The sequence below is a fragment of the Paracoccidioides lutzii genome, assembly GCF_000150705.2.
Source record: "Paracoccidioides lutzii Pb01 unplaced genomic scaffold supercont2.21, whole genome shotgun sequence".
Taxonomy (NCBI): domain Eukaryota; kingdom Fungi; phylum Ascomycota; class Eurotiomycetes; order Onygenales; family Ajellomycetaceae; genus Paracoccidioides; species Paracoccidioides lutzii.
Genome location: NW_015440967.1, coordinates 172,538 through 196,974, shown reverse-complemented (window position 1 = coordinate 196,974; position 24,437 = coordinate 172,538). Strand labels below are relative to the sequence as shown.

Here is a 24,437-nt window from a genome sequence, read left to right as displayed (position 1 = left end):
CGTCGTCCAAAAGCTTAGAGTCTTTGCGGTTCATGAAATTTCTGAATGTCGGGTCTCGAGCAGCAGAAACTTGTTATATATGTGGTGCAATTTCGGCCCAATGGCTTCGGTAACGACGTCCATCGGCCGGGCCACTTTGATCCTCTGTAGACAAACGGCCCCAAAGCGGAGCTCGATATGCTCCAGTGCTTTGAAACCGACGAGACAATTTGCGCCCTTCAGCCACTCTTGTAGGTTGGCCCAAAAGGATTTCATCGAAGTGCCAGAATACTCACCAGACCTTCTCGATCCTTCGGAACGCGCTCAATATGATGCGATGGCCCCGGACCAACGAGAGACGTTTGACCGTGAGTTCATGACACTCGCCCAGACACTTCGCGACGAAGGGCTTGGCCAGACCATGAACGAAATCCATAAAGAAGCAGCTCCGTTCGTGGGCTGGACTGGTGGGAACGAGGATGTTGAAGAATATTTTAACGATGATGTTCACAGGTTTCAATCTGAGCCTTATATGGAAGATGGAATTACTTCTATGGCCTATGACGAGCTGGAACAACATCGAGAACTGAGGAAATACGCTCGTATTTCTGCATGGGAAATGCCATTGCTCAGCAGTACGTTCTCAATTCTTTCCTCCTGGGTTTTGCGTTGTCTGCTCAGTCTCCTTTTCATGATTTAATAGCAAACTGTTGCTAATTTGTTCCTCGTATCAGACCTCGTAAAACCGTTTACCTTACCAGATGAGACACAACTCCTCCGATTCAGATATACTACCTACATGGGCGAGACACACCCAGCAGAAACCAAGGTCGTCGTTGAATTCTGCTCAAAAGACCTGGTTCCTAAATACCTTACCGAAGAACAACGAATAACACTGTTGAAATTGGTTGGCCCCCGTTATAACCCAGACAAAGACCTCATTCGCATGTCATCGGAAAATTATCCCACACGTGCACAGAATAAGCGATACCTGGGAGATCTCGTTGATACCATTATCAAAGAGGCAAAGGAGGGTGACTCCTTCGCAGATGTCCCACTGGACCTGCGTCACCACAAACGGAAACCGAGGTTCCACTTCCCGGAGTCCTGGGTGATGACGGAAAAGAAACAACAAATATTGCGTGAGAGGCGACGAGAGAATATGAAACTGAAGGAAGGGGAAAATCTCACTGTTATTGATGGAAATAAGGTGGTAGAGAAAGCTATTAATAGTATTCCTGTACCCAACCCGGCTGCTCAGTTGGGTGCTGGAGACGATGTGAAGGAACCTGTACATGCAAGGGCTATAAATACTCCTGCTCCATGGAAACCCTTCACTGGTCGACTTTAAGTGGATTCAGCTATTCTTTTACTTTACATTTCCTTCTTTCAAACGATTTTCTTATAAAACCTATGGTTTGCAATATGTATATTATTTGATGTATTGCAGCTTTGAATTTACAACATCCTGTATCATATTTTTTACTTGTTATCATATATCACCAAGGGAAAGGTGTCACATCGTATGTCTGTCTGTTCATTGTTATACTTACCTTTTTCGACCATGCCTTCGCAGCTCTCAAGTGCCTCACAACGATATTTCCCTTGATAGATTTCGATAATACAGAAGTTATCCTAAGGGTTTGCAAATTGAGATTGGCTGTATAGTTCATCTGTGATGAATTCCATTTTCAATGTTGGGGAAAGGGGATGTTGGTAGCAAAATTTCACAAACAACAGGGGTGAAAATCATAAGAGGAAATCATAAACTCCATTGGCGAATTCCCTCCCCCCTCCCCCTCCCTCGATTGGGGGAGAAGAGCGGAGTGTGAGGTTCATAAATTGTTTATTTTCAATGAAAATGGGGGCATATTCTGGCAGGACTTGGAATTGTGCAGCAATCATAACAGAAAAAGCCAAAAAGTGTGCCAAAGGGTATACCACAAGTCAAAGTAATGGAATGAACGTACAAATTTTCAATTCACGAGTTTGGCCTCCGGAATATGCCAATATAAAAAAGCCTGTATACCCAAATTGGAACAGCGGATAAAAGACAAAAAAAAAAAAAAAAAGAAAGAAAGAAAAAAAGGAGAAGCACACAAAGCCAGCAGAAAAGGCATTCAGCATAGCTGTCATCTCGCCTCAGTATCTTGGTTCCAAACAAGTCACACTCATGTTAACCAGACTTTGAACTCGGAAGTGAAATGTTCGCTGTTCACAGAAACCACTCAGCGGTGTCCACTGGCAGGACGATGGGCATCGTCATTGAAGCCAAGGCCAAAGGGATCAATTTCTTCGTTCTGCGTCATGCGGCGTTGGCGGAAATCTTCTCCATTCTGATTGTATCCAATTGGATTGAGAGTCTGGTGTGCGTTAGAATAGCGTTCGCTGTTACCAGACTCAGTACTACTCGCATGGTTTTCGTGAGCAGCCCCAGTTGCAACATCATGATCAGGCCCGACTGCCAGCGCAGAATGGGAAGAGCGGAACGATGGAGCACGAGTTGGAGAAGGAATTGGGGATGAGAGAGAGGAAAGAAGCCCGATACGGTTTTGGGTAACCGGGGTCGCTGCTACGCTTACGCCGAAGGTGTTACGGAGCGAGTAATTTACAGTTGCCACCGAGCGGTTGGAGGTAGCATGGACAGGTTGGGGATGAATGGGGTGACGAGTCTTTAATTTCTGCGCTGGCTCTGCGGGGTGGGTTGGCTCCTGTGAATCGGTAACTGCCATGGACTGGAACGGGGGTAAAAGGCTGGCAGATATGTCACCATCATTGCGGTTTGCCATACCCCAAGGGGAGTTGATTCCGGAGACAATGGACCGAGTGTGAGCAGGAATAACAGAATTTGTATTCATGACATGAGGACGAATCTCAGCACTTGCCATATTGCTAACAGCCATAGAGGGAAATCCAATGGGAGCTGCAGCACTGAATGCATGAGAGCTGCCAGGCTCCTGAACCAAAGAGTGAATGAATCCATGAAGGGAATGATTATGGGCCAGGACTGGATTGGGATCATCTGATGGTATGTCTTTGACTTGGGTAAGGATATCGAAATCACCCGAAACAGATATATTGTCAAACATGGTGTTTCCCTTGGTGGTTTCGTCTGACAAAGATGAGCAGATGGAGTTCGGCATCCCGTTTGCTACTACGGCAGGAGAAAAGTAGGTTCCATTTGAAGCAAAAGGAGGACCTTCAATCGGAGAGTAGTATGGTCTATCACTTGCTGCCTCTCTTCTAGGAAGTCCTTCGTTAAATATTGGAGGTGGTAAAATGTACCCTATGCCAGGGAATGATGCGTCAGGCATCTGGTCAATAGTTTTCCAACTACGGGGAACGTTGGGGCGGGTATCCATTCCTTCAGACCCCAGGAGACTTTTGACCTTATACTTGTCACGGAACCAGCGAGGAATATCACGAAGCCCAAGCCGTTCCAGGGTTTCGAGATCTCCAGGCATCTCATGCTTGAATCGACATCCTATTACAATTCATTAGGCTTAGGTTAAAAAAACGAACAAAAAGGACTCAACTCAGCATACCCTGCTGCGAATAGTCGCACTCCCCACGGCGAATCCAAAAAGAACAGTACTGCTTTTTGGAAGGAGTTTTTGGGTTATTTGCATTATGAGACCTGAATTGTCGTAGCGCAGCGGGACTGCCATCCTATCGTTCAACACCCCTATTAGTTTTGAACGCTTTAAATGAAGCTGATTTTTGAAGAATACTCACATTCCTCAAAATCTCTTGGCCGATAGGGGTGGCTGCATTGCTATTAACCCCACTTCTCCAGTTTATAATACTGCGATCCGCGGAGTCGGGACTCCAAATCGCTGCATTTATAGCACCTGGTTGATGAGAAATCCCACTCGCGCCTATTGTAATAGCAGATGCTATACCTATTTCCCCATTTGGGGCTCCATTAGGCAGGCTGGAGTAGGTGGAGTACGAGTAGGCTTCAGCAGCAACGTCAATGGTATAGAATTGGCCGCGAGAAGCTAAGGTTCCAACATTGATCATTCGATGAACGTCATCGATTTGGCTCAAGGAGCGAGGAACGCCACGAATGCTAACAAAAGGGGGCAATTCGTCGACGGCAATAAGTGCAGTGACATCCCCATTTGGACGGGTGATGCAAAACTCGGGTGGCATGGCTGCTTGCTGCTTGTTTCCCTCCTGCAGGAAATCTGATAAATTAGGTCGAATGCTAGGAGATTCTTTACTCCGAAAAGACAGAATAACCACAGCAGAAAGAGAGAATAGCGCAAAAGAACAACCGGAATATGTGACATTCAATACAGAGAAGGAAGAGTGGTGTAAAGTGAGAGGGAAGGCTTATGTGAGTATGTACTGTGAGAGATTGAAAAAGCAAAGGAGGACTGAGTTCTTGAGAAGAAAGTAGCCAACCAGTTTCACTACAAGAAAGGAGTGAGTGAGCCTGAGTATCTCCAATATTGCCAAACAAAAGAGACTAAGAGATTGAAGTTCTAGTTGAGATAGAAGAGATCTGTGTTGTCGCTAGTAAAGTGTTAAAAGAATTGAAGAAATCACAATAACACAGAAAGATAGATAAAGTCAAGATAGGGGAGTAAACTACAGTCCTAAATAGAATATAGGTGGAAGAATGATGCAAATCTGCAAGCAATATAACCAGCTCACGCTCTCTTGCCCTCACTCAAAATCCTAGAAGTTTGAAGAGTTGATTTTATAAAAATAAAGAAACAAATACACCAAAAAAGGGTTGATATCTGCTTCATGTACAAAGATTTTATGTGTAAAAAATGAGAAAAACGGTGGAAACTGCATCTCAGCTTCTCCTGTCATGACAAATCTTTGTTCAGATAGACAGAGGCGAGTTTGCCAAAAAATCTTTGTTTCCAAGAGTAGTTTGTCCCAACATTCAACTTACATCTGTCAGTGCGACCAACCCAATCTTTAGCTCTCGGTATCCTGCATTTTCGCGAACAATCAAATATACACTACCATGATAGTGTACCAAAATTGAGAAAATAGAAAAAGTTGCATAGATAGGTCCCTGATTGGGATCGAACAATTCCCTGACCGACATTAGGGGGTATTGAAGATTTGAAAACGGCGTCATGTCATTCGGATCATCCAAGAGAGTGTAAAGATCAAGCAAGATCATACGACTGGATTGAAGACATGCCCTAGGCTCTCCAACACCAACTTTTCATCAAAGAGGTGATAAGGGAAAGACAGGAGAATTTTCATCCTGAATTAAGCATAACGGATGGATCCAACAACCTGTCGTGATCAGCGTGGGTGGGAAACCCGATGACCAATAGCATTTGAAATCAACGAAGCATAGCCCCTCCATGTTATCGGGCTGTCGATTGGAATGGATGATCAGGTATTTCCATTGAAATCCGAAGAAGAAAGTTCGCACAAGCAATGGTCAAGCGAAATTTGTGAAGAAGAAAAGGCCTGATAAGAACACTCACATACCAAATAACATAGAAAGACAAGAGATAATTTCATCCAGGTATGGCAAGCCTGTCTCAGCGTTTCCTTGAATTCTTTCACCCACCACGCGCTTACAGTGACGTACAATAGTATGTACAGTACATGCACCAGGCGGGAGCGGCAGGATGCAATATTATATCCGGCTAGACCATATCTAAGGTGCTAGCAGCATAACATCCGAGACCTACCTTGGGCCATTCCAAGAGTAGAATTAAAGCCCGTTTGGGTCTTCCTAGCCAGAGGCGAAGATGTTAGTATAACCCACAAATATGTAAAAGGAGGGTGAGTCAGACCAGATCGTGTTCCTGACGGTCACAAACAGAAGCGCTGAGATCCGTCCATCCATAGGCATCGGCGCTGGAAAATATCAGTGATTGTTAAAGTACGATTTCAATTGCGGAACAGAATGACCCAGCTAAATTTTGTTACTTCAACCGAAATTTAAATCCGGTGTTAGATTTTCGCGGTCAACAATCCCGACTATTTCATGTGGTTTCTGGCGTTTTCAATGTAATTTTTGTCAGTCGTTGCGCTCGAAGAACATAGAATATCGTCGTAAACCGCCGAGCTTTCGCATCTCAGAATGGCCATGGATATTCAGGCGCTGAAGCGCGTATTGAGGCATCGGCAAAATATATTATATTCAAGAACCCTTCTGTCCGTCAGGTATCGTCGGCTATTCTCTTGTCACACGAGCTTCATTTACGTGTCGTTGGCACCAGTCAATAAACAAATAATCACGTGATATATTGAGGGCTGGTGGTAAATGGCGCAGAGCACGCTTTTGTTTTCCTGAGTTATCGAGAGTTTGATTTTCAAGTGATGAAAAGTTCAACTGTTAAAAGGATTAAAGAATATTAAATCCATCCATCACTTACCCCAAATAAAGCTCAAAATTCCAGTCTAAAGTCAAAACGCCAGAACACTCTACTGATCCTCAAATCTTCCGATGCGCCTCCTAAAAAATGGTAATCACAGAAGACCCTCGTTGAGTGGAAGAAAGCACTCCGTAATCTAAATACAACAACAAATATGAAAAAAAAGAAGGAAACGTGGGATATCGGGGGTAAAAAGGCACAGAACCGTATACCTAACCTGCACTGATATGAAGAGTCTCATGATGGGGGGATAAGGGTAATACGGGTAGCAAGTTTGCGGGTGGTACGCTTGCGGCGGTGATGGTCAAGAAGGATGTGGTGCTGCATTTTGGTCGGTCTGCAATGGAAGTGGTGGGCAAGTTGGTGGATGAGGCGGGTTTACAGCAGCGTTTTGGTTTTGGTGTGATACTGGCGGAGTCTGAGAATGGGAAAGAGAACCTGCAGCATTTTTGTTTTCCTTGACCCTCTTCCTTCTAACAAGGTCGCCCCGAATGCCTCGCAGATACTTAGTGGCCTCATCAACTAAGGTTCGTTGCTCAGGACTCTCTTTGAGGGAGCCAAGCATTAATGCGACCTGAGTCTCTGAATTGAGGTGTGGGCATGTTCTTCCACGTCCATAATGTGCAATTCCACAAATGCCACAGTGTTCCACGCCTGCTAGTTTTAATGGACAGTATCCAGTTGGATGAATTTGATCACAGGCCACACAACGATGCGGCGGATGTGCCATGGGACTTGGTCCGCCGCTCCCATCTGTCATAGTTCCGTTCAATACCAAGCCGACATCAGGGACGTTGATACGTCTGAAAGGTCGTACTACAACCGAGTCAATACCTCCATTGAAGGATCATAAGGAGAAAACAATGGTGTTAGAACTAGTACCTTTCGTAGTGCCACCATCCTCAGAATTCTTTTGATTATCCGTTTTGGGAGTTTCACCAGCAAAGTCACCATCAGTTTCAGCATCCTCCGTATCAGATTCTGGACCGAACGATTGAAATTCTGCATCAGTATCATCCTTTCTTCCACCTTTCGGGGACGAGTTCAAGTTCTGATCTTGAACTGCATAGTCAACAGTCTGACGCTTTCGTTTTCCTCGACCTAAAGTTTGAGAGTTGGTCTTTGCTTCTTCTGCTGCTATACGTTCGCGTTCTTGTAAAATCTTATTCCACACTGTGTCAGTTGGAGTTGCAGTTTCTGAAGTGCCCAACTTGTCCGATAGAGTCCCATTAACCCACACCCTAGCAAAGCTGAACTGGGACTCCGCAGATCCGTCATCACCAGTATTGGTGTTCTCTATTTGGCTTCGGTCGAGGAGTTTTTCAATTGACTCGTTATCGTATTGAATATCATCAGTGGCATTATCTTCGAAGAGGGCGTCGGCTCCATGGCGAAGAATGGCCTCCAAATCAACCTCTGTGTCATCCTCCGCATCCATATGTTCAATCAAAACTTGATCCAAAGCCAATTTCTTCTTCCCGATTTGCATAATTTTTTCTTCGGCGGATGCCTTCGTCACCAACTGGAAAACAAGCACTTTCTTCTGTTGACCAATCCGATGTGCTCTGGATAAAGCTTGAATATCCTGATGCGGATTGAAGTCGGGGTCCATGATGATTACTGTGTCAGCCGTTGCTAGATTAATACCAACACCACCGGATCTGGTTGATAACAAAAATGCAAAGTATGGCGAATCGGGGGCGTTATAGTCATCAATCTGCTTTTGCTTTTGAAGAGAAGTCATGGACCCATCAAGCCGGCGGTGTAGAAGGCCCAGGCCGTCAAGAAAATCTTCAATTACATCCAGGTTATCCAGGAATTGGCTGAAGATTAAGACGCGATGGCCCCTCTCTTGCAATTTCGGCACGAGCATTTCCAATAACTGGAGTTTTGATGATGCTTCCACCAGATTTCTATGGGACAGAGCTGCGTTTACAGTTCTCTCTTCTATCGCTTTAGAGTAAACGAATGGGTGACACAAACATTTTCTAAGTTGCATTAAAATATTGTTCAGATTGTGTCGTTCGGTTTGTTTTAAGGTACTTCCTGGATCTCTCTTGAAAATCGCTTTGATCAGTTGTGGGTTTTTGGCCAAAATAGATTTGTACAACTTTTTCTGTACGACACTCATTGTAACTGGTAGAATGATCTGCGCCATGGGCGGGAGAAATGTCAGGACCTGAGCTTTTGTTCGACGGAGAAAATAGGGCCGGAGCATGTCATGCAGTTCAGCCAGCGTTTCCTTCGTAAAATCCCCTCCGTATTGCTGTTCGAGAGCTTCAGCATTCTTAGAGGGATCGCAGAATTGGATGATATTGAACAATTCGCGAATATTGTTTTGAAGGGGCGTTCCGGTAAGAAGAACCTTGAAAGGGAAGTTGATACGTGTCAAAGCCTCGTATAGCTGATTTTTGTCATTCTTCAAGCGCTGACCTTCATCGACAACCAATCCAGCCCATGGAATCTTCGAAAACAGCCGCTTCACCTTATCGTCAATCATTGCGTCATATGAAGTAACCACAATATGGCATCGAAGATCTGATGTGCCATCGGGAAACATCTCATAATCATGCGCTATTTTTCTTGCGGCAGACGAGCCGTAATAAGTTACGACTCGCAGGGAGGGTGCCCAAGTCTTTATTTCCCGACGCCAATTGGGACACGTCGAATTTGGGACAACGACAAGGAAGGGCCAGCACCTATGGTCATGGATGAGCGTCGCAAAAAGTGCAATTATTTGAATCGTCTTTCCCAGTCCCATCTCGTCGGCTAGTATAGCATTTTGTTCTTTGTACCACATGTAGTATAACCAGTTCAAGCCGTCTTTTTGATATTCCATGATCTGTCCACCTGTTAACAATGTTGGCTGGGTCTGCTTTACGAGCTGCGTAGCAAAATCCCGGGATCGAACGTTAGCCAAATTCTTTTTTAAGATATGGCTTTTTGGCACATGGACATGTTTCCCAGCAACCCAATCTTTGTAGGCCAATTGATAATCATGCCAGCGTTCTGTCTCTTCTGGTGATGGGATTGTTTCCCAAACAGCTTCCTCATACGACAGACCCTTGTACTTGGCATAAATTCTGGATACTTCATTAGATCGGGCCAGGTCAATCTCGTAAGTCGAATTGCTGACGACATTTGAGTATTCAAGGTCGAAAATTATGTCCACACGTAGAAACTCCTCTGGAATGGCATCCTCCTTTGTCATTATAGGTTTTAGGGACTTCGAAGATTTGCTAAATGCTTTCCTGCTTGGTGCAGCAGCGATGGCCCAAACCCAGGCACCGGGCATCCACGTGGTCTGAAAGTACGACTTTTTCTGCCATTTTATTAAGTATTCTTTGGAGGTCTCCTCAAGCATATCTGACGTATAGCCTGGAACAAAACTATCCAGGTCAACGGGTCGCCAAGCGACGATAGATTCTATTGGACCTGGCATGTTGACGCAGTCCTCACACAAAAATCGGCCAGAATATTCTTTGAATCTTTGTTCGCCATCGCCTTCGTTGTCGCTCTCCCCGATGACATGGGTAAAACTTCGACCCCTGGGTGGAAGATGATTCATGTGCCATGCACGCTCACATGAAGCACATCGAAACATTATATTATCTACACTATATAAGGGGATATCAACATCAACGATAGGATCAGAGCCACTGTTGTCTTCCCTTAGTAATTGTTCCTCGCGTGCTGTCATTCGTGATCTCAACGGTTTCGATAATGGACTGAGTTTGTGGCACTGAGTGCAAGCCCCTTGATGAGGAGCAAGGGCATCTTTTGTGTGAGCGGAGCCTAAACAGCGGCGGCACTGTAGAATAAAATCATCTTCCCCAACCTTAGTTACTAAGTGCTCTCTTTGAATGCGAGGTCCAAGACATTTCTGGTGATAAGCTGCTGTGCACCCTTGGCAAAATACAAGATGACCCTTTTCGAAGTCAACGGCGTGACAGGTGTTACACAGCTGTTGATGATGTGTCCGGAAGGGATCCTCTTTCGGGATCTTCTTAAAGATTTCCTTTGTAGCCGAATATTTCACACCGGATGGCGTATTCTCGGCTTCAGATATGTCATCTTCTAAGCGCTCTGCCATGCTCTTCAACGATTTCACTCTCTGTGATGACCGAACCCCAAGTTGAACAGGTTTAGAATTTTCAAGTTTGTATGACTTGGGACGTCGTCCGGTTCCTATAGGTTGTCGTCGTCCCCGTTTTCTAGGTTTATCTTCAATAAAAGACTCTATCGATTCATCGTCACTGCTCTCTGAGCTCAGAGGGGCGGAGGACTGGACTAGACGACTGGAGCGTCTAGTCGGGAATGTGTCGTTAACAGTGTCGTTAGCAGTGTCAGAAGTGTTGCCCCTTCGAATCAAACGGCGTTTAGAAGCCCTAACAGGCCTTGTCATCGGTCTGGCCAATGGGTCATCATCTGAAGACAATTCGAGAGTTGTGGAATTAACATAGAAGCTATCCCTTTGAGGCTGCGTTCTCCCTGAGTGCCGGCGGAGAGCGACCATGTCTTCATCTTTGAAGGAATCGCTGCGTTCCCTAGAACTGCGGGATCCTAGTTGGTTAAACAAGAAGAGTGCGCTGCGTCCGTTTTGAAGTTTGCGAACATAGCTATCAGATAACTAAGTAACGAAGTTATGAGCAGGGCAGCCAACAAAAGAGTAAAGATAGGTAAGAAGAGAGTTCCCACAGTTAAAATGTCACCGCTTGCCATCCTAGTAAAGTAACTCACTGGACCTGAACCGTTGACCGTATCAAGGATTTCTTCGACTTCCGAATGACTGGGTAGGAATTTATATTCATCATCGTTTTCGATCGTTGGGACTGTGATATGGAATATCTGTTGGCTAGTTTCAGGATCGGGAGACTCAGGTTTTTGATTCAAATTGACCACAGTGAATTGACTGGGAATATTCGCCGCCAGAGACAGATCGTCTGCGCTTTCGATATGTTGGACATCGCTGTGGATGTCCATAGCTTCGGTATTGCGGGGAATTGCCGGGCACAAAGAGATGAGCTCGTTTCCTCGCATGCGTGCATCGCTGCTGAACCCCAACCCAGCTGCGCAAAAATGGTAAAGGGACAACGCCTCTGTAGTCGGTCTCTGCGAGCTGGTGAGAACAAAAGGGCAGAAGGTTCGAAGATCACAAGGAGGAGATTGGCGCTAAACCCGATTTGGGTATGGTTCCGGAAAAATGGAAAATCCGACGTCAGATCGGCTTTAATTGAACAACACAGCTCTGATCTGCTTAGAATCTAGCGAGCATACCTTGAACAGATAATCCAACGTGAATCTTAAATTCTATGTCCATTAACAGCTGCAATTCCCTTCTGCATCTGCACATAGTGGAGTTATGCTCAACCGTCAGGGCAATGCACTGCTGAAATTGCATCGGATATGCTTTTTCGGCTTTCCTGAACAGAACTGTGCTGAAGGTATAAGGCATGCTTCGATAAATTCAGCAATCCTAAAAGGCATATACACCTCGCGCAACTCTTATGTGAGCAAGGAGAGCAGAGAGAGCCGCTACAAGCCAAGCTGGATACAGCGCGGTAGCCAAGGGAAATCTCGAAAAAGGCACGATGAACAGACTCCCAGGGATGGCTCCAATTCTTCTAGCTCTAGGAGTCTCGTGGGGTTTGTGGGACGACCACATGAATCTGGGTCCTCCTGGTCAAATCATGAAACTCTGGAGGGAAGAATTAGCTCACGCAGCTTTTCACCAAACAACGACAGGACACGGCGGGAATGGCGCGATACCCCGCGTAGACGCCGAAATCTAGATGAGGACCTGCCTGCCGGTGATGGACCTGACTTCTCACGCCGAAAGACTCACCGTGAGCGTTATGCCCAGAGAGTGGCAGAGCCAGGAGAACAATCTGCATTTGAGTTAAAAAGGCCTGCGCATACACAGCCTCATATTTCCATCACCGCCCCAAAATCAATTCCCTACACAACAGCAGCTTCTGAATTTATATATGGCGCATCGGCCGTATTAGCTGCTTTGCGATGTGGCCGCCGCAAGCTCTACAAGCTTTACATCTACGAGACTCCCGATAAAGTCTCACTCCGATTGGGAAGGAATCCGACGCGAGAACCTATGTTTGATACAATAATTAAATTTGGATTAGCTGCCGGTGTCTGTGTCAAACAAGTGGCTGGGAATTGGCCTAAGTTGTTGGATAAAATGAGTGGTGGAAGGCCGCATAATGGTTGTATCTTGGAGGCGTCACAACTCCCCAAGCTGCCAGTCGATAGCCTCCTCCCTGTGTTGTCTCCCTCAGAGACTCACTTTAATGCCTCAGTTTGTCAGCAATCAGCAGAGGAGGCGGAAGTCAATGGTACGAGTGGACGCATTCCTCGAGCAGGGTATAGGGATGAAAACTCTCCTCTGGCAGAGAATCTGATTATGCCCACTCGTTACCCTTTCGCTCTATTTTTAGATGGAATCCGTGATCCAGGAAATGTAGGCGCTATTATCCGGAGCGCATACTATTTTGGCGTGGACGCTGTCATCGTTTCAACGCGAAGCAGCGCCCCGATATCAGCTGTCGCCATCAAGGCATCCGCAGGCGCTGCAGAAAACATTCCAATTCTTACAACCACCAACCCAACCCTCTTTGTGAAAAGCTCCCACACAAACGGCTGGAAATTTTTTGCGGCTGAAGCCCCCGCCGCTGCCAATGCGTCCCAACAAACTCTAGAGGCACCCACGGAGCAAGTCCTCAGCCGGCGAGAAGTGAGTACTAAGCTTAACGAGGCACCTTGCGTCCTGATGCTTGGCAGTGAAGAGCAGGGCTTGCCGAGAAGTATACGGCAACAGGCTGATGGCGCTGTAGTTATACCGGGCGCTATCACAGCGAGCAACGTTGAAGATCGTGCGGGAGTCGATAGTTTAAATGTCAGTGTTGCTTCGGCATTGCTGTGTGAGGCATTCCTGGGTGATCCTTCTTCTAATAAACAGGACTCCACTCCAGCTGAGGAGGCTTTGATGTCAACGGTCGATATGATCCGCGAGGAGGCGAAGGATGATCCTAATAAGATGTTTTGACAAATTGGTGGGATTCTTGTGGATCGCATTATTTAAGAATTATGCACTCCTTTCCTTCCACCCTCCCACTGACTTTGGTTACTCTGGCGGAGTTTTGTTCCTGTCAATACATTCTGCTAGTGCTGCTGGTGCATCCTACCAGCACGTACACGTACATGTATAATTATACTAAGTGAATTTGTTGCTTTATTGCGTTTGTTCAATCTACTCCACGTGGAACGGGATACCGATAAATATATGACTTCAGAGTTTATTTAACTTTTCCCCAGTCTGGGTTCACTTGCAAAACTATCATTTCCTAGAATACCCCAACGATCCCTCTTACTGCGGGATCAACAATGGCTGCTTCTCAATTAGTTTCCCCTGCATACCCCTTGAGCATGGCAGTAGATCTCTATAGATAGGCGGGGCCACCAAATTACAAACAGGCCGGCGATAGGCTTGAGTACGGCTGAGCATACGGTGAGCCTTATTTCCCGCTCCCTATGTTCGTATCTGATCCTCATTGAGAATCAATTAATGGGGATACCCTTTCATCCAATGTCCATCCTGTTTTGTTGGGCTCCCACGGCCAATACGGTGCCTCAATACAGCCATTTTTGGAATCACTGGTTGGTTCAAAGGCCGAAGGATTCGGATTTCTGGCGAACGGGATGATATTTTGCTTCTGATGTCCCAATCAGAGAACATTTGTAAAAGGCAAACACCTGGCGGAGAAATTGAAAAGGAAGTACAATAATTCAACAGAGTATTGACAAGGGGATGTACAAGATTCTAGAGGTACATAAATCCAATTTTTCATAAAACCTATCTGAATAGCCTGCCTCCTTTTGTATTTCACTATTAGAAACCATAAAATATTACTCAATAGAGCATAAATAAAATGGGGAATAGGGAGAAAAATAGTAGAAGCCCATAGCGATTGATAAACTATTAGATGCCCCCAACAAAAGAAACAGGTGACAAAAATTCACCATTTCCTCCCCCATTTCTCATAAACAACAGAAGAGAATTGACAATGGTTGCCAATATTTTCAGATCACGACCATTTCTTAATATAACGCCGGCAACCTACAAAAGCTTCAGAGTAATCCAATCAATGTACACGCCTTCTAAAAGGAAAATAAAACGACGCCCGATAAATAACCACCTCACGATAGAGTCATCCCCGTAAATAAAAAGTAAATAAAAAAGAAGCCATAGAGTGATGTGATTTTTTCTCTTATTTCTTTTTCCCCTTGGATTTGCTGGTGGCGGGAGTGCTTGACGAGACGCTGGCGGCTCTTGATGTTGCAGTTGATGTCGCTCTGCTGCCACTAGCGGATTGGACGGCCTTAAGCTGTTTGTTCTGCAGATGAAAATTATCGACTGGTTAGATGTTTATAGCGGTAAAACGGGTGAATTATTATGATCATTCAAGAACTTACTACTACACCGTTTTTAGTTTTCTTCTTCGCAGGGGCTTCCATATCTTCATTCTCCACGTCGTCCTCACGATCACGAACACGGCCTTTACCACCACTATCGCCATTGGGAGCTTTGCCATCCACTTCAAATTCCTTCGCGACGGTGTTTAACAGGGTCGTACATCGGCGACCAATCTCAACGGGAGTGCGGCTAAGGAAGAACCAGTCGAATCTGAAGAGGGGGCTTTCCCTGATTTCCTCTCGAATCTTCTCATAGAGACCCTCGCCATCGACGCCATGTCTATCAAGCATCACAAGCAAGAATCTATCTTCCTCTTCAGTGTATACCTTCTTGTTTGTCGTGGAGACGGTGTAGTTAACTTTTAGTTGTTGGAGGGGAACGCGGTACATCTCCATTTTCTTGCGAAGCATCTTGCGCTGGTGGTTCATTTTGCGCATCTTTTCTTCACCCTGCTCAATGACACGAATATGTTTGGGGTAATCTTGAATTTCCGTATAGCGCTTCCAGAAAACCTTTGCGTACTCCTTGATCTCGTCTGGGTCTTTGCTGTCCACTTCTGTAGCGATCTCCGTATAATTAGTACGTCCAAATTTTGCAGATCCGTTGATAAATTGTTGAAAGTCTCTTCGATTCCAATGCCCAAAGCCTTCTTCGGACAGCGCAGCCTTTTCATCCTGTTCCTCTTCCGTTAACGGAACAGCATTGTCGATTTCCTGTTGTTCCAATTCTCGCTCAGCCTCCCTGTCACTAAGCTCCTCCTCAGGACCATCCGGCAGAATAGCTTTATACCCAATCTCTTTATGAAAATAGGCAGTTTCCTTCTCCTGCAGTTCCTGGAGCTTAGGCGGGAAAAACTGCCAGTCATGGATTGCGATTTGTTTCGGGGCGCGGGGAACTTTTGGTTTAGGATCAGCCGTCCTTCCTCCAGTAGCCAGTGCCTGTCGATAGTACTGGTCCATCGAGTAGGACTGTTCTTTCCGTTCACGTTTGGCGGGATTGATCCAATTAATACCGATGTCCTTCTTTCGATTTGTAAAGTCTTCTCCATTCCACTCATACGCATTATCTGATGTGAACTTCTGAAGATCGTCTATTCCAAGTTTCTCGTACTTTTTATTTAGTTCGGCCGTGCGTTCTTCGCCTTTTTTCAAAATTTCGTCGATATCATCTTCCGAAATGTCATTGCCCTTCGCCAAAACTCCAGTTGCGCCCTTAGTATTAAACACGCTGGCAGCGCCATGCTGGATCATACTCAATAGCTCATCTTTGGAAGCAGCGCTTTTTGCTTGCTGTTGAGCACGACCTTGTTGAATAACTAGTTGGTCAAGCCTCAATTTTTGCGCTGCACGCTTAAGCACCTTTTCTTCAATGGCATTTTCAGTCACAAAACGGAAAACAACAACTTGTTTGGTTTGTCCAATACGATGGGCACGGTCCATGGCTTGTAAATCTGCCTGGGGGTTCCAGTCGCTGTCATACAGGATGACAATATCAGCGCTCGTTAGATTGATTCCTAGACCACCAGCCCTCGTAGTAAGGAGAAAAATAAATTTTTCAGACCCGGGACGATTGTACTCGTCAATTGCAGCAATACGATCCTCGTGAGCGGTGGAACCGTCGATTCGACAATATTGATGTTCCCGGAAAACGCAGTAATCTTCCAAAATATCAAGAACACGGCTCATCTGGGAGAAAATCAAGACTCGACTTCCCTGGTTCTTCATTCGCTTCAGGATTTTGTCTAGAATCACCATTTTACCAGCATTATCGATCAGATGCTCATCGGTGGTATAAGGCGGCCCGGGTTCAGCACCTTCAAAAAGGTAGGGGTGGTTACAGCATTTTCTCAGTTGCATCACGATGTTAAGAAGACGAGTCTTTGATTCGCGTTTCCCTTGCGCCCCATTGACAGCGTCGATATCCTTTTCGAGGATTTTCTGGTACCATTTCACCTGCATATCAGACATGCCGACATACAAGTTCATTTCCTTTTTTGGAAGCAAACTCTTTTCGACATCGCTCTTGACTCGACGAAGCAAAAAGGGCCGAAGAACACGGTGAAGTTGCTGGACCACCGTGTCCTGATCTGCTTCCTGGTTAGAGAACCACTGGTTAAATGCTTCGGAATCGCCAAACACATCAGGTAAAAGGAAATTTAGAAGAGCCCAGAGTTCGAGGAGATTATTCTGTAGCGGTGTTCCCGTTATTAGGAGTCGATTTCTCGAGTGGAAAACGCGAATGATTTGAGCCAGGGAGGATTCTTCATTTTTTATCCGATGTGCCTCATCAATAATGATATATTCCCAGGCGAATTTTTTCAGATGCGATTTCTCCCTTAGAACCATCTCGTAGCTGGTGATACAAACATCGAACTTCTCGTCAACGAGTCGTTCATTGATAAGCTTGTGGCGGTCGTCTTTCGCTCCCTGGAGCACGAGAACGTTGACATCGGGAGTCCACTTTGCGAATTCTCTATTCCAGTTATCGAGAGTGGATTTCGGAACAGTAATAAGATGAGGGCCGGTTATGCCGCATATGTGCCTTAGGTAACCCAAAAATGCGATTGTTTGCAATGTTTTCCCTAGACCCATCTCGTCGGCTAGGATACCGGAAATACCATTTTCGTGTAGAGAAACAAGCCAGTTTAGCCCAGCGACCTGGTAGTCCCTCATTTCTCCTCCCTTAATAAATGTGGGTGATTCACGAAAAACCGTCTCCGACTTGCCACCACGTTTCTCATCTTTCAACAGTTCTGCATCCTCTTCCTGTTCCGTTCGCCGGCGTCGTTCCCCACTGGCACCGCCCTTGCGTGTGGAACCTTTCCTGGCACTTGCCTCTGCTTCATTTTGGCGGTCAATCTCCGCCATAATTTCTTTTATGCGGGGATTCGGGTTGGTTTCAATAAAGTGGCGGAAGAGGTCAGTTAAACCGAGCAGGTATCGAAATCTTCGAATCGAATCATCTTCCTAAATATGGAGTTAATATATTTCCAATGTGAAGGAGATTGATTGTACAAAAGAGTGATTTACGGGGTGTGGGGTGGGGATAATGTTGCTTGGCGACAAACCTTTGATTCATCAAGACGACCGTGCTTTCGGCCCAGCACACTTTTCCGGAGCTGGAAGGCCTCTGATCTCCGCTTGCGCCCGTCTTGTTGAGCTAAATCGCCGGCAATGCTACTTGCAGTTGTGTTTGGGTTGGTATCAGAATCCTGCAAAAAGTAATTAGAGTTTGTGGGGTTGTGTATTTCGTGGGGTGTATAAATTGCGCGCGGGTTCCATACCGTGTAATCTGGTGTGTCCTGATAGTCCTGGTAGATTCTTTGTTAGCGTTCTGTCCAACTGAAATGGCTTAACGAAACCAATATAAAAGACAGTGGACCAGGGAGGTAGTAAAAGTTACCGTCATGCTGTGATCTTCATTTTGATTTCCTATGCTAGTTTTGGAGGGATATCCATTGGCATCTTCCATGGGGGTATCTGCCTGGGGCGGGGACTCTGACCCAGACAGATGGGAGACTGAAGGGGCCATATTTGTGAAGGGGTCGGACAGGACGGCCTCAAGACTGAAACAGGCAATATTGAAGACTTAGACGCGTTTAAAGAAAACCTCAAAGCAGCATGCGACGAGACAAGGAAACAAGCCGATGTACAGAGATGGAAACAAAACGTGCGAGTGGCCGTGGCTGGGAGGTCTCATGTCGTGGGCCAGAGAGTGTCGTCGCGATTGAAGATGGCAAAAGGTTGAATGAAGTTTGTACTGCTGCAGAAAGGAATCGCGTAAAGAGGCTCAAAACCTGTCGCCATTCACCCGCGCCGATTGGCCAGGGGCTTGCTGACTCAGTGCTCGGGACCGGGAATTGTTTGGGCGCTCTCAAGGGACGGAACAATTATACTCCATGCCAAGCCGGGCCACCAAGCACAGCGCAACCATAAACCAGGGCAATGACCTTGCTGGCGCAAAAAGATCGAGAAACATCGACGGAGTCAGTCCCCACTCGGTTACATACAAACTATTCCTGACCTACCGACTACCACTGACTACCACTGACCCGCATCTCTTGTTGCACATCTCTGAGAACCTATCCATGCCCGTTGTTGCAGCGTCTAGTTCTCACCCGCTCCGCTTGAGCTAATTACCCAAACTATTATTTTATCATCCACTTGGTGGTCTCCTGAAGATAACGCCCCCTGCAACGAGGGGTTATTTTTGGAGCAACAAACCACTCTTAAATATAATCTGGCAACCTCTTCTGCCGCACTGCCAACCACAGGTACTTAGCCATGGATTCTATGAGATCTCTTAATACCTCTCTACCTACATCTTCTCCTCGTCCAAACAATGCACAGCCCCCCGAACAGCTGCTGCAAGCCTTCAAGACAGCTGCTCTATCTGTGACAAACCTCTACAAAACCGCCGTTTCCGACCAAGCCAGTGCTCGCCATATTGGATACCAAGAAGCCTTGGAAGACCTTCGAGCGTTTCTTGAAAAGGAAAAAATCGGGTTAAATGATGGAGAGGGGTTGAAAGTGAAATGTTGGGTGACAGATAAGCTAGATGGCAGCGCTGCCACTTCAATGGATAGTGACGATGAACGAGCCGACCTGGACATCAAAAGAAGTCGGAGTATATCGCCAACTACCGCGAGAAAGGAGAGCCCGGAGGTTAATCACACAAGTCAAGCATCCAGATCGACCCCCCCTCCCCGCAATGAAGCCAATTTTCACAATCAATCTTCGGTAGCGATAGACCTCCCCTCTTCAAACAGACCAACCACATTTACCTTTACTACTGGGTCTTCCTACCCGGTGCCCCAGCAATCCGATATTGATATGCAAACATCCGATCATGTACCCGTAACTACGACTTCCATACAAACCGACTCCCACCTACCGCACTCTTCGACTCTGAGTAGCTCCCCGACCGTCAGGGTTGAAGTTGTTCCTCGAGGCTCCAGAGTGCCTCACCGACTCAACAATGGCAATCGACACAATCCACGAGCGTCTGCGCGAGATCCCTCATCGAATACCGGGACCAAGAGAAAATTCCATTTTGGCGACTTTTTTGACATCTCGAGTCTTGGGAATGGACGGGATGCCTTTGGAGGAGCGAAGCGAGGTCGTTTTATATAAGGGACTTTACTTAATTTATTGGAGGGGATGGGATGGAGTGACAGGTGAATTCTTGTGATTTTCTTTTTCTTTTCTCCACCCCCCATTCCCCCCTCTCCCTTTTTTTTTTTTTTTTTTTTTTTTTTTTTTTGGTTCGCTTGTTATCCTTTCCCTTGCGTTTTCTCCTTTCTCATTGCAACAGCCAGTCATTGGTGGTACGGTGGCGATTAGAAGCATTCACGGAGTCAATAGTCTAGCATTTTCATACTTTACATAGATAGCATCCGATCAAAACACCCATGATCAGATGTTTTTCATTCTGATGATTTTTATATATTAATGTATTCCCCCTCCTCCCCGAGCCGTAAGTGTTCCTTTGAGACTTTAGCGAGACAAGAAAATTTGTGATATTCGAGAATAATGTTGGTCATCATTCTTGCGGTCATCAAGCACCACTACCTGACGGAGTCCAATAATGCAAACTGGGTATCACTTTTCTTCCTTTTTATGATTTAGTGGAGCGCCCTCCAGATTCCCATTCCCACCAACGTCACCGATATCGTCGCTATACCAAGGCGCCGGGAACCCATCTTATATGGTGATTTGCTTTTCAAGATAACTTTTTCCTGTTTCTTGAGATTGTTCACGCCGGACACATAGCTATACACTCCAAGCCCAATGAAGGCCAAACTTCCTATATAGGTAAGGCACGCCTCGCATTAGATTAACGGTATATTGAGAAAATACTTATACGTTGTCGGGGGTAGTTGTGGTGATATTTTCGTACCTGTGATTTTGCAGGCAAGACAGTCATTCTCGTATTTTCCCTTGGCAATGGCTCTCTTCATATCCTTGGGATTTATATCCCAGGCAGTGTCCTCTTTAGGCATGACAGCAACGTAAACTAAAACTCAGAGGGATCGGGAAGTGTCTCCAGTCATGTCAGCACTTCTTGCGGGCTTTTGCTTCTAGGTTCGTTCTCAAAGTTAGCAGGCCCATTGTGTATATAGAAATTGACAGTACACCTGTAACCAAAGCTATGCAGGGAACTGGATTATATATCATTCATCATGAAACTTACCAAAGAGACCTCACTCGCAGCTGGCTCCATAAGCCCCAAAAGATCTCACTTTTCCCCCGTTGACTTTCCCCCAATAGGGGACGCTACCGACCGACTATTAGGGTTTAGCGCCAATAGTTGCGATGTTACATAATCAGCGATTCCTTGACGTCGCTGTCCCGCATTCCGCATCGGAGAAAATTGCCGCATAACTAGTTATTGAACCAGAACCGCTGAATCAAGCTGCTCGCAACAATGAACAGCGCCGTAGAAGCGCTTTATGTATTTGATGAACTGAAGTAAGTGATTGAAATTAAAGTACAGCTAAATAAACTGCAGCTTTTTGTTAACTTAGCAAAATCGAATGCAGCGGTCCTATCCTCGAGCACATCTATCGCGGTCGCCCTCTCGCCGCAACATCTTTGCTCTCCTTATTCCTTGCCCATCCAAGCCCACGCCCATCACTACTCTACCTCCCCGACGCCTCACCCCCAGTGTCCGTCTTTTCAGTAGTTCATTCAAATCTGCTCTTTCTTGTCCCGTCCAGCACAGAGAGCCAACCTCTCCTTGTCCTCGAATTCCTTCACCGCGTTATCGATGTGCTAGAAGAATTCGTTGGCGCCCCGCTCCTAGCGGGGAAGATTCAGAGCAATTATGACGTTGTCGCGCAACTGTTGAATGAAATGTGTGATGGTGGCATTGTCTGCAATACTGAACCGAATGCGCTACAGGAGACTGTTGAGGTCCCGGGATGGATGGACAAGCTGCTTGGAGGGGTTGGATTGCCAAGGTGAATAATATATATAACACCCTTTTAACATCTGCGAAGATTTTCTAAGCTAATCACAGACGTGTGGTCAACATACAAACAGTGCTTCTCCCTCACTTGGTCCATCAAATTCGCTAAAATCATCTCTTGCCGCTTCAGCGAATGCAAATGGAGCGTCTGCAGTTGCTATCCCATGGCGGCGGCAGGGGGTCCGGCATACATCTAATGAACTGTATGTTGATGTGGTAGAGTCGTTATCTGTTACAATGGCTCCTTCTGGGAGACCAATTTCAGCACTTGTGTATGGGACTATTGTCTTCACTGCGAAAATCTCAGGAGTACCCGATCTATTACTCTCCCTTGGCGCTCCTGGAGGCAAGGCAAATATAAGCCATAAGTTTCAGCTTCCCGTATTCCATCCCTGTGTTCGACTTGCGCGATGGAGGGAAAACCCGGGGGACCTTAGTTTCGTCCCACCCGATGGTCGTTTCGTGCTTGCAGGATATGAAGTGGACCTACTCCCAATCCAGCCTGACGAAGATAAACCACCAGCCCACATGGAAAAGCTATTCTTACCTGCCACAGTAGATCTGCAAAGGTCCCTTGGCCCAACCGGTGCAGATTTCGAGGTCCGACTCACCCTCAATACCAATTTCCCCGGAGTATTACCAGGCCGTGGCTCAGGCACGTCAACCCCTTCATTCCTTGGGGTAAACTATAGCTCCTCGTCCATCTCCCCAACAATAGAAGAAGTAACCGTTATCGTTCCCATCTCCCCCTCCGTCCGGAACCTTACCGATCTCCGCCCCAGCCGTGGCGAAGCACACTTTACCCCGGGTAGCAACACACTCGAATGGCGCGTTCCCACCACCAGCAAAGATGCAGGAAGCATATCCGGCACTGCGACGCTAAGATGTACCATCGTCGGACCCCTCTCATCAGCACAAATCAACAACGGCGGTAACGACTATGAACCCGAATCAATCCTCTCCTCCACAGACAGGGCATATCGCACAAACCCGCTAATCGGCTATTATGACGACACCCTTGCGAACACACAGGAAAGTAGCTATCAGATACAAGACGATACGTCCACGCCCTCAAAACCGTGCCACCCACCACCAAGTCTGGAAGGCTCAACGACGCCTGTCGACCGTGCACGAAAGTCTCAGATGGCCTCCCTGATGCCTTCTTCTGTCTCTGTATCCTTTACGGTGCGCGGATGGCTACCTAGCGGGATACGGGTTGAGGGACTGGTGGTTGATACGCGGAGGAGCCGGGGGTTGGGGGAAGGGGTTAAGCCATATAAGGGGGTTAAGTATATATGTGTGAGTCGGAGGGGGGTGGAGAAGAGGTGCTGAGATTTCAAGAAAGTGGGGTATGACATTTCCCCCTTGAAAATACCATTATTTCTTGTTATCCTTAGGGGGGTGAAAACAGGTTATTTTGTTTTTTGCTCTTGTTCTTTTTCTGATTGGCGGTGTGAAATGGAATGGAATGGGATTGGGACTAGGCTGGGATATTCTTTGATTTTTTTTTTTTTTGATTTTTTTTATTTTTTTTTTTTGCTTTTTCTCTTCATGAACCCTGAGAGAGAGAACCATGTGCTATTTGATTGTGCTCCCTGCCTGCATTGGTAACGTATACACATGCAATAGCACGTTCTTATCCATGGGATATTCATATGTGCATATATATATCGATTTCATTTACGCATCTCTTCAGGAATCCTCGCCGTCCTGGTACTACCAAAAGACTTCATAGTCGACAACCTCGGATTGATTAGGGTTATCCATTCTCTCCCCTACTCTTCTCTCCTGAGGTTCCCCTATTGATATTTTTCTTTGTTCCTTTCCAAATATAAACCCTACCAGATTTAAATTCATATTCATTTTCGTAACTAAGTTGCTATATACAGTGCACCCCAACAAGAAGAGCCAAACGAGTTAAACGTGAACTGGGTGGAGACGGCAACAAAAAAAAAGGGGGGGGCATTAGGAGGGAAAGTTCACAAAATAAATGTCAGTTTAACGGGGTTTCATCAAATAAGGATAAGTACATGTAAAATGCACAAATACAGTGCGCAGCAAAAGCAAATAAATACAAAATAAAATATTGGGAACAAATGGACAGAGAGACATTTTCCCACCAATTTTGAAACTTGAAGTTATGGTTTGAGTCTTGTTGCTTCTCGCTAGATTTCCGTACCTTCTTCGTATAGGATACGAAGAAGCGGGGTCATATATTCTCTTTGAATATAATAAAATACCATGGATCGAGATATTGAAATCGTTTCCTGGTTGATGTTAGAATTGGGCGGAAATCCCCGGAAGAACGAATCAATATGTTACAGAGTATTTATTTAGAGCTTAGCGCTGCGTTTGACGAAGTAATTCAGAGCAATAGCTGCTATAAAAACTTGTAAGTAAAGGCGATTGTTAAACGTTGAGGGGGAAAAAAGTATTCTCATTGGTCAGGGTGTGTACGCATAAGGGTATCATTGAAATTGAAAAGCAAGGCAGGAATCGAATTGGATTGATATATCAATGACAAACAAAGAATGGGTATTCAACAGGAGGGAGAGGTGGGGGGAGGGTTGGAATTACATGTCCAGGGGATTTTAAAAAGGGGGGAAATCGATACAGAGAGAAGAAATTATGGATAA

General features: G+C 45.9%; 8 protein-coding genes across 8 annotated transcripts; 4 read left to right on the top strand and 4 right to left on the bottom strand.

The window, feature by feature from the left end:
- Positions 1 to 100: 100 nt before the first annotated feature.
- On the top strand, positions 101 to 1,330 carry PAAG_06970 (hypothetical protein; the record flags this gene model as incomplete). The annotated part of the gene is made up of 2 exons (XM_015846080.1): positions 101 to 614; positions 714 to 1,330. The coding sequence occupies 2 exons, from the start codon at positions 101 to 103 to the stop codon at positions 1,328 to 1,330; spliced, it is 1,131 nt and encodes a 376-aa protein (XP_015700515.1).
- An 877-nt stretch (positions 1,331 to 2,207) lies between these two features.
- PAAG_06969 (hypothetical protein) lies at positions 2,208 to 4,134 on the bottom strand (the record flags this gene model as incomplete). Its single annotated transcript, XM_015846079.1, has 3 exons — positions 2,208 to 3,463; positions 3,525 to 3,648; positions 3,715 to 4,134. 3 exons carry the CDS (start codon positions 4,132 to 4,134, stop codon positions 2,208 to 2,210), a joined length of 1,800 nt encoding a protein of 599 aa, XP_015700514.1.
- Positions 4,135 to 6,648: 2,514 nt separating this feature from the next.
- PAAG_06967 (chromodomain-helicase-DNA-binding protein) lies at positions 6,649 to 11,327 on the bottom strand (the record flags this gene model as incomplete). Its single annotated transcript, XM_015846078.1, has 3 exons — positions 6,649 to 7,160; positions 7,227 to 10,974; positions 11,085 to 11,327. The coding sequence occupies 3 exons, from the start codon at positions 11,325 to 11,327 to the stop codon at positions 6,649 to 6,651; spliced, it is 4,503 nt and encodes a 1,500-aa protein (XP_015700513.1).
- A 96-nt stretch (positions 11,328 to 11,423) lies between these two features.
- Positions 11,424 to 13,404, top strand: PAAG_06966 (RNA methyltransferase; the record flags this gene model as incomplete). Its single annotated transcript, XM_002791009.2, has 2 exons — positions 11,424 to 11,561; positions 11,671 to 13,404. 2 exons carry the CDS (start codon positions 11,424 to 11,426, stop codon positions 13,402 to 13,404), a joined length of 1,872 nt encoding a protein of 623 aa, XP_002791055.1.
- Positions 13,405 to 14,626: 1,222 nt separating this feature from the next.
- PAAG_06965 (ISWI chromatin-remodeling complex ATPase ISW1) lies at positions 14,627 to 18,363 on the bottom strand (the record flags this gene model as incomplete). The annotated part of the gene is made up of 5 exons (XM_015846077.1): positions 14,627 to 14,752; positions 14,832 to 17,798; positions 17,900 to 18,043; positions 18,116 to 18,142; positions 18,235 to 18,363. The coding sequence occupies 5 exons, from the start codon at positions 18,361 to 18,363 to the stop codon at positions 14,627 to 14,629; spliced, it is 3,393 nt and encodes a 1,130-aa protein (XP_015700512.1).
- A 752-nt stretch (positions 18,364 to 19,115) lies between these two features.
- Positions 19,116 to 19,964, top strand: PAAG_06964 (hypothetical protein; the record flags this gene model as incomplete). Its single annotated transcript, XM_002791007.1, has 1 exon — positions 19,116 to 19,964. One exon carries the CDS (start codon positions 19,116 to 19,118, stop codon positions 19,962 to 19,964), a length of 849 nt encoding a protein of 282 aa, XP_002791053.1.
- Positions 19,965 to 20,455: 491 nt separating this feature from the next.
- Positions 20,456 to 20,833, bottom strand: PAAG_06963 (hypothetical protein; the record flags this gene model as incomplete). Its single annotated transcript, XM_002791006.2, has 2 exons — positions 20,456 to 20,637; positions 20,731 to 20,833. The coding sequence occupies 2 exons, from the start codon at positions 20,831 to 20,833 to the stop codon at positions 20,456 to 20,458; spliced, it is 285 nt and encodes a 94-aa protein (XP_002791052.1).
- A 425-nt stretch (positions 20,834 to 21,258) lies between these two features.
- Positions 21,259 to 23,133, top strand: PAAG_06962 (hypothetical protein; the record flags this gene model as incomplete). The annotated part of the gene is made up of 3 exons (XM_002791005.2): positions 21,259 to 21,302; positions 21,374 to 21,793; positions 21,876 to 23,133. 3 exons carry the CDS (start codon positions 21,259 to 21,261, stop codon positions 23,131 to 23,133), a joined length of 1,722 nt encoding a protein of 573 aa, XP_002791051.2.
- Between the last annotated feature and the right edge of the window lie 1,304 nt (positions 23,134 to 24,437).